Source organism: Myotis lucifugus, unplaced genomic scaffold (genome assembly GCF_000147115.1).
Source record: "Myotis lucifugus unplaced genomic scaffold, Myoluc2.0 scaffold_635, whole genome shotgun sequence".
Classification (NCBI taxonomy): Eukaryota; Metazoa; Chordata; class Mammalia; order Chiroptera; family Vespertilionidae; genus Myotis; species Myotis lucifugus.
Genome location: NW_005871683.1, coordinates 181,760 through 190,854, shown reverse-complemented (window position 1 = coordinate 190,854; position 9,095 = coordinate 181,760). Strand labels below are relative to the sequence as shown.

At 41.6% G+C, this 9,095-nt stretch overlaps 1 protein-coding gene across 1 annotated transcript in view; it reads left to right on the top strand.

Moving 5' to 3' along the window:
- Positions 1-355: 355 nt before the first annotated feature.
- LOC102438887 (nuclear valosin-containing protein-like) overlaps positions 356-9,095 on the top strand; it is a 9,443-nt gene continuing 703 nt past the window's right edge. Inside the window, exons 1-8 of the mRNA XM_023746202.1 lie at positions 356-465; positions 2,258-2,331; positions 3,846-3,898; positions 3,981-4,080; positions 6,035-6,092; positions 6,853-7,122; positions 8,375-8,507; positions 8,729-8,805. Of these exons, the coding sequence (XP_023601970.1) occupies positions 409-465; positions 2,258-2,331; positions 3,846-3,898; positions 3,981-4,080; positions 6,035-6,092; positions 6,853-7,122; positions 8,375-8,507; positions 8,729-8,805 (822 nt within the window). The 5' untranslated portion in view covers positions 356-408. The remainder of the gene's footprint in view (positions 466-2,257; positions 2,332-3,845; positions 3,899-3,980; positions 4,081-6,034; positions 6,093-6,852; positions 7,123-8,374; positions 8,508-8,728; positions 8,806-9,095) is intronic.

Genomic DNA, 9,095 nt, shown 5'->3' with positions numbered 1-9,095 from the left:
GAACGCCCGCAGTAAAATAAACAAAAACAAGTTTACCAACAGGCGCCGGTGACAGAGCCCACCTGGACCCTCCCCGCAGCCGCCGCGTGCGCTTGTCCGCACAGCTCCAAACAATAAAGTTGAGCTTGTTCAAAGGGGTCCTTGTCATCCAGGGCCTGTTGGACGAGCCTGCAAAATAAGGCTCCGAGAAACTCCCTGATGGCTTTCCAATCCTGCTCGTTGTTCTCGGTAGTTTTTCCCTCGCCGGCGGGACACACGTGCTGCAGGGAGCGGCGCGCGCCAGGCCGGGTGGGGGCGCATTTCAGGCGCAGCTGGTCCGGCGATTGCCGCGGACAGCCCCGAGGAAGGACCCCCCCCCCCGGATCACGTGACGCCGGCGCCGGGGCAGTGGCGGCAGAGACAGACGGGATGAAGCCCAGACCTGCAGGTTTCGTGGATAATAAGCTGAAGCAGCGAGTCATCCAGGTGGGCCTCACAGTGCTCCGCGCCCGCTGCCCACGGCACCTTGCAGGGCGGCTCCCACGTCGGACGGGACTAGCCGCCCGCCCCCGTGGGGCTGTTGGCAGCTCCGCGGAGCCGGGCCTGCGCTCCCGCCGGGGGCGGCGTGTCTAGGACCCGCCCGGGTGGGAGGATGCACGCAGCCCGGGGGCCTGCCCGGGTCTGGAGCCCCTCAGCGCGGATCAGGAAGGAGAGCGGAGATGGCCTTGGAGTTAAAACCTTCCTGTCGTGAAGCTAGGACCCTCCCCACTGTACCCTCCCCAAATGCTTTGGGGGCCGTAAAGCATTTCCATCTCAGGAAACTTGGGGTCAGGTTGGGACACAGTAGAAATAGGTAGTATGGATGGGACTTTACAATACGCACTTTACCTAAGGGTTTTGTTTTCCATAATCATTAGTAAAATCAGTGTGTGCTAAATGTCTTGGAATAAATGGTACAGTCAGGAAGCAAACTTTTTTAAAAAATATCTATATATTTTCTTGATTTTTGTACAGAGGGAGAGAGATAGAGAGTTAGAAACATCGATGAGAGAGAAACATCCATCAGCTGCCTCCTGCACACTCCCTACTGGGGATGTGCCCGCAACCAAGGTACATGCCCTTGACCGGAATCGAACCTGGGACCCTTCAGTCCGCAGGCGGAGGCTCTATGCACTGAGCCAAACCGGTTAGGGCTTTCTTCAACATCTTACCTCATAGGATTGTGAGTGCTGAAAGAGATAATGTGTAAAAGGCCCCCTGGAACAGGCTCACAGGGCCCTTCGTTTCTCATTAATATTTTCATGGTGCTCCTAGACCAAAAGTAATATCTAATGGATCTGTTTATTAAGTAGTTAGGTTCTAGCAAGTTAATAACTATTTAGTTCATCTAACTCAGTAGCCTTTTGAGATGATAATATGTAAAAATGGAAAGAAAAATTAATACATTTATATTTCGTTCTTCAATAACCACACTTACTTGCAAGTGGGATTTATGTGCCTAAGGGACAACTTCTCATACCTCACACTCAGGTGGTTTCTGCCATTCTCATCCTCTTGCACATTGGTTTTTACATGGGATTTGCTTTTTATTATAGCAACTGCTGAAAACCCAGTTTTGCAGATTTGATATCAGCAAAAGGTGATGTAATATTGAAGCCATGAACTGCCTCAGGCTGTAATTCCTACAGTGTTGGGCAAATGTCAGATATTACTGTGTTCCTTCAAATTTAAAATACCTCTTGGGAGTTTAGTGCTTTGTTCTGGAGTATTTGGGAACCTAGGATATAATAAGTCCTCACTACCTATAGATATTCTAGTTAATATTTTTGTGTGTCATAGTGATTGATAATTTTAATTAAATTATCTGATTCCAGATGTGACAATCATTTAGTGATTTTTATTTATGTTTCTGGTACGCTTTATTAATGAAGAGTTTACATTGAAATATGACATGTTGAGTAGCCCAGTCTCTTATTTGTCAATTAAAATCTCTGAGTTTGAGCCTAACTGGTTTGGCTCAGTGGATAGAGTGTTGACCTGTGGACTGAAGGGTCCCGGGTTCGATTCCGGTCAAGGGCAAGTACTTTGGTTGCGGGCACATCCCCAGTAGGAGGTGTGCAGGAGGCAGCTGATCGATGTTTCTCTCTCATCGATGTTTCTAACTCTCTATCCCCTTCCCTTCCACTCTGTAAAAAATCAAGAAAATATATTTAAAAATAAATAAAATCTCTGAGTTTGAAATATTGAGTGTTTATATTTATTATATTTTCTGTTTTAGTACCTCACCAGTAGCAGATGTGGCAAATATGTGGACACTGGAATCATGGCATCTGATTTACAAAGAATGTACAGGTAAAGAAATAGAGTCTGCAGGTTCTTGCTTTTCTTTCCTTCCATTTTTTTCCATTGTTACTTGTTGTTTCTTTCCTATCATTTTTAAACTTTCCATCCTGCCTAAATTTCCAGTTGATATTACTAACTGCTGACATTAGTTCTCCAGTCCCTAAGTTCAGAATTCAAGTAAGTTACTAGTATACAAACATTTATCAATCACCTGTTATAGGCAAAGAGCTATCTTTGTTACTAGGGGTAATGGCTGCATCTTATCTTTCAGTACCTTATAGTCTTATCAGGAACATTACTTCTTCTCCTGCTTCATTAAAAAAATTAAGCCATCAGGCATGATCTCCCTCAGCTTCCTGACTCTCAGAAATGTGTCACTCAGCCCAGACGGCTACACAGGGGAGTTTTGGTTTGCAGGTGGCTGAGTTCTATGTCGTGACATGGTCTTTCCTCTGTGTATGAGTATCTGTATCCTAATCTCCTCCTCTTATAGACACCAGTCCTATGGGATTAAGTCCCATCCATATTACGTGACTTACGCCTTTAAAGGTCCTGTTTCCAAATACAGTCACATTCTGAGGTACTCAGGGTTGGAACTTCATCATATGAATTTTGGAGGGACACAGTTCAGTTCATAACACTCTGCCTCTTGCCTTCCCAAGCCTAATCCTTCTCGCTTACAAGTAAAAGAGCAGCAACCCCAGAAGTCGTAATCCATTTCAGTCTCAATCTTAACTCCCAAATCACATCTAAATCTCATCTAACTCGGATATGGTGTGACTGGAGCTATGATTCATTCTGAGGCCGAATTCCTCTCCAGCTGTGAACCTGGAAAACCAGACAGGTTATCTGCTACCAGAATACAATGGTGACCTTCGCTGGCATGGCTCAGTTGGTTGAGCATCTCCCCATGCACCTAGAGGTCTCTGGTTCGATTCCCCGGCAGGGTACATTCCTGAGTTGCAGGCTCAATCCCCTGTACGGGGCGTGCAGGAGGCAGCCAATTGATGGTTCTCTCTCATTGATAATTCTCTCTCCTCCCTTCCTCTTTCAAAAATCAATAAAACATTTTTAAAAAGACAAAATACAGTAATGGACAGGTATAGGATATGCATTTTCATTCCAAAACGGAGAAATTGGAAAGAAGAAAGGGGTTATGGTGTCAAGCAAGTCTGAAACGTAGCTGGGTGAATTCCACTAGACTTTAATCTTGTGGCTCAGGGCCCTGTCCTGTGGGCCCGTCTGTGCTCACTGGGTCCCTGGTGGCAGTGGCAGCTCTGCCAACCTCAGCCTCCTTGGGAGTCACTCTTCCCTTTTTTTTTAAAGGAGAATGCATGTTCCCAGTTGCTTAGCTCTTTTGGCCTGTTCTGTAGAATATCAAGAGAAATTATAGTTGTAAAAATGTAAACTCCAAAGTTGTTTGAAAATAGATTTATGGTCTGTAAATTCAGTGGCATAATTATATATTCATGCAAACTTACGTGGGGGAGACCACTGTACTAAACTTCTGTTATCTTTTTCAGCATAGACTACGGTCGAAGAAAAAGAAATGCTTTTAGGATTCAGGTAGAAAAAGGTGAGTCTATTAGCGTTAGAAATGAATCATTAATAACATTACAGAATGGTTTTAGCTCATGGCTTTTTTCTTTTTGTTTCAGTATTTAGCATAATTAATAGTGAGAAGGAACTTAAGAATCTAACAGAATTAGAAGATGAACATCTGGCAAAAAGAGCAAGACAAGGTGAAGAGGATAATGAGTAAGGATTTCGGAGTGGAGGGTTTTTTCTATCTGGCACATGAAACTGATCACATTATGTTTCAACGGGTAAAACTTTCGGTGGCTCCTCATTGCTCAGGAGGCACTGTGTAACACTTACCTAAACTCTCCAGTCCTTAACTGCAGTTTTCTGTAGCTGGAATGTTCCTTTCTCTTTCACAAACTCCCACTCAGCATTCGAGAATCAGCTTTCAGAATGCTGTGTTATTGTCTTTGTCAGGCCTTCCTAGACTGTTTTCTATTTTTTATTTATTTTTATTGATTTCAGGGAGGAAAGAAGAGAGAGAGAGAGATAGAAACATTAATGATGAGAGAGAATCATCGATTGGCTGCCTCCTGCACGCCCCCTACTAGGGATCCAGCCCGCAACCTGGTCATGTGCCCTTGACCAGAATCGAACCTGGGACCCTTCAGTCTGCAGGCCAATGCTCTATCCACTGAGCCAAACTGGCTAGGGTCATTTGTTTGTTTTTATATGTTAAAATCCTGAAGTGGTATTTCTGGAGACAGAGATTTATATTTTCAAGCATGTATTTTTTAGTGCATTTGAAGCTGCCCTTCAAGAAAGGTTGCCTTAGTTTATACTCCAACAGCTTTGTGTGAAGAATGCATTTCTCTGCCCCCTTGTAATCCTAGTTATACAATTACTTGATCTTTGCTAGTATTATAGGCAAACATTGATCATATTGTTTTTATTTGTAATCTTTTAATAACTTGTGATTTTTTTTACTGTTTCATATTTCTTTGTGAATTTCTTACCTATGGATTTTGTCTTTCATTTGAGAAGTATTTGAATTTTCCTTATTAGTTGTCAGAGTTCTTTGTATAAAATAGCACCTCTTTTCACATGTATTGCAAATGCTTGTCTCATTTTCCCATTTGCCTTTTGTTTTTGTTTATAATGTTTTGATTAGAGAAGTTCTGCATCTTTACCTAGTCAAAGTTACCAACCTTTTCCTGTGTGGTTTATGCTCTGAATGCTTGCATAGACCTCTGTCACAGGAACATATAGAATAATTACCTGTACTTTTTTCTTGTTCCTTTATGGTATTACATTTAACTACTTAATCCACTTGTAATTAATTATACTTGTATGGCATGAGTTCTAGGGCAAAATGATATTTTCCCAAATAGTTGAGTAATCTACCTTCTTTATATTGAAAAGAAACGCACCAAATTACCTTAGTTGAATTTAATGAATAGCAAAGAAATTCATGTCTTAATTGTAAAGATGGGTCATAGCATTCATGTAAACCTTTTTAGTTGGAAAAGCCCTTTTCTTATGGGATTATTTCTATAGAAACAATAATAAATAGAGTCCTGCAGTTGTTAGATACCAACTCTTGGTTATAAAGAACTGAAACTAAATTCTCAGTTTGTAATTATTAGGATTTATATTGTTTTTTTTATCATATGATGTTGAACAACTGTTTATCTTCATTCCTCCAAGCAGACGTGTAAACGTTCCATCTGGTTACGTGGCTTACGGAGTATTCCCTCTCCTGGCTTCGGACATTCCTAAATGAGACCCTGGGATCTAGTGGGAATTCACATTGCACTTTTATTTATTGCTCAGCTAATGGAAGCCACAGTTTATTAAGCATTTACTAGGTATTAAGGACTTTGCAAGCTTTCTTTTTTTTTCCCCCCTTCTCTTTTTTTTCTTCTTTTGATTTGCAAGGTTTCTTTTAATCTAATAATCCAGTGAGATGTCCATTTTGTAGATAAGGAAGCTGAGGCTCAGAGAGATTAAATAGAAGCTAGAAAGTAACTGGTAAAGCTGGATTTTGAGTGCAGATTTCTCTGATCCCAAAGCATGTGCTCTGAACCACCACAGTAATATTCCCCCTCAGTGTATTTTCTTGCTTTAGTTAGTAATTTTTTTAGGATGTAAGAGAAAAGCCTTTACAATTTTTTTCTCTCTTTTCACTCAGGTATACTGAAAGCTATTCGGATGATGATTCAAATATGGAAGATTACCCAGATCCACAGGTAAGCCAAACATTTAATGGACTTTGAGTCTTTTAAAAATCATAATCAACCTTCTTAGAGAAAAAGCAGTGAGGAATACAATGCGAGACTTTGAACATCTTCATCTGTGAACAATTGAGTGCTTCCTGTGTACAGGGTTAGTGAACTCTGGGGTTAACCATCGTGCCTATGTTTGTTTTTATAGCCTATTATAAAAACGGAAAAAGAAGGGAAGAGAAAGGCCATATAAAGGGCAGACATGCGCAGAAAGGGGAATTCATAGTAAAAATGAGGAAAAGGATACTCTGCCAGAGTTTGCATTACCAATAAATAGACTTGGATTAAAGAGCACGGGAATAATATGTAAAATTATTTGTAACTTTATTTTTCCCCATTGTTAATTCAGTATTTAAATTTATTAATAACCATGATGATACTCAGATATATGTGATCTAGTTTTTAATTGATGGGATAGTGGTGACTCTCATTGACTGCCTACCAGCTCATTTTCATACTTGCTTTTTACATTTTTTAAAATTCTTATTTAGTTTTATTTAACTGCCAATTATGAATTGGTACATTAACTTGGAGTGGCAAGGGGACACACCTTTTTGGATAGTAAATATTTGTGTTGGAATCATCTCATTCCAAACACCTGTTTTTCTGACTATAAATGTTATGAGAGAAGTTGTTGGAAGCACAAAGTAGAAAACATGTTAATATAGGCCATCAAACCTTCATGAGTACCTGTTAACTTATGCTAAAATCATGTTTCTCCCAGTTGGCAAATCACATGAACTCTTCCCTGCTCTCCTTATATCGGAAAGGAAACCCTGATTCTGTTGCCCCTACTCCCGAGAGGGAGCAAAGAGAAACCAGCGGTTCAGCACCACCGACAGCTCCCACAGCTGGCTCCATTCCGTTGAAGACCCCTGCCAGAGGCTCGGAAGGAGGATGGTTCATTGACAAAACTCCAGGTGGAAAGAAAGACAGTTTTTTCTTGGACCTATCAGAGGAGACAAGTAATAAGAAGCCATTATCTGAGATAGAGGTATTTTTATACTGAAATTTTAGCCCCACGTAGCTAGAGCACATTGCCGTCTTTTCATTGAGGATGATATTAAGCAGATTCTTGTGTTAAATAAAAGACGTAGGAACTTTGAAATAAGTGTGGCATTTCATCACTTCCTACTGCTGCCATCATTTCCATCCTAGACCACACCTCTATCTACTCTTTCTTGTCGTAACTATTGAAATGACCTTCTAACTGGAGTTTGCGTCCACTCCTTTTTTTTTATATATCAGAAAGGAAGGGAGAGAGAGCTAGAAATATCAAGGATGAGAGAGAATCATGGATTGGCTGCCTCCTGCATGCCCCCTACTGGGGATCGTGCCTGCAACCCAGGCATGTGCCCTGGACCAGAATCGAACATGGGACCTTTCAGTCCACAGGCCAATGCTCTATCCACTGAGCCAAACCAGCTAGGGCATTTGCATCCACTCTTGTTCTCTCTGTCTGGACACTCTCCAAATGCCTCCAGAGAGAGGGTGCTTGGTGTGTTCTAGAAACAGCGAGCAGCCACTGTGCCAAAGCAGGTGTGGGTGGAGTGCAGTAGATGTGACTAGGGCAGCAGGGGGGCCAAAGACACAGGTCTTTGGTGGCAGCTGCAAGAGCTTTGACTTCAGACTAACGTAGCCACAGGAGGATTTTGAATATAAGATTGACAGTGACCTAACTTATCCCATAAGGAAGACATCTCTGTGTGAAGTATAGACTAGGGGAACAAGAGTGGACCTAAACGCCCTAGCTGGTTTGGCTCAGTGGATAGAGCATCGGTCTGTGGACTGAAAGGTCCCATGTTCGATTCTGGTCAAGGGCACATGCCCAGGTTGCAGGCGCGATCCCCAGGAGGCAGGAGGCAGCCAATTGACGAAAAGTTAATGCCTGACTTGAGATGTGCTTACTATAAGCATAAAGTCCATATTGGTCTTTGCAAATTTACTGCAAAAACAATATATACAAAACACCTTGTTAATTTTTCACACTGACGCTATATGGAAATGGTAATGCCTTGAATATATTTGATTAAATAAGATAGATTATTAAATTAATTTCAACTTCTTTGCTTTTTTAAATGGGGCTCTAGAATATATAAATTTACCTATGTGGCCTGCATTGTATTTCTCTTGGACAGGGCATCTCTAAGTGGTTTCCAAGAACCAAGCCTTTTGTTTTGCCAAAATCTTGCTCCTTTTGAATTAGTAATGGATCTTTTCCAAATCTCTTTGCTTTAATCATCCAGGATTCCAAAGAGTCGTCTCTTCTGGAGAGTAACAAGAAAAGGAAAGGCAGGTTAAAGAGCAGAGGAAGCAAAAGGAAGAAAGAAGATCTTCAGGAAGTAGATGGAGAAATAGAAGCCGTCCTGCAAAAGAAAGGTGCGACGCAGGTCTTGTGGGTGGTGGTGGCCATGTTTGCTTTGGGGGAGTCATCACTCCTCCAGGCTGATTTGCTTGGGGGAACCTTCCAGGTGCAGAGACATTTATTAGGAAATGTGTCAATAGCTAATGGATCTTTGTTTACTTAACAATTATTAAATGTAATTCTGAGTTACTGCTGAATCACTAATCTTTTCACTTCCTCCCTTTTCGTTTACCAGCTCAAGCCAGGGGGCTAGACTTCCAGACCTCCAGCGTGAAGTTTGAAGATGTGGGAGGCAATGACGTGACACTAAAGGTTATTCAGATTCAGAATTTTACTTCCAGTGGGTATTGCTAATCAGTTATGCAAATCAAGTCCACTTCTTTGTTCCTAATAGGAACTGGGTGTAGGAAAGGAGACTGGGAAGGGGAGAAGAGCAAACCTAACTTGTACCCTCCAGGGTATTGAGGGATAAAAGCACCAAAATAGCTTCAACTTTGTCACCCCTTTAATTGTAGTATGCATAAGCCACATGCTTTGTAAGTGCTGTTATTTAAAAGTAGTAATAATAATGGTTCCTGCTCATGTTTTAGTGTCTGCTCTAT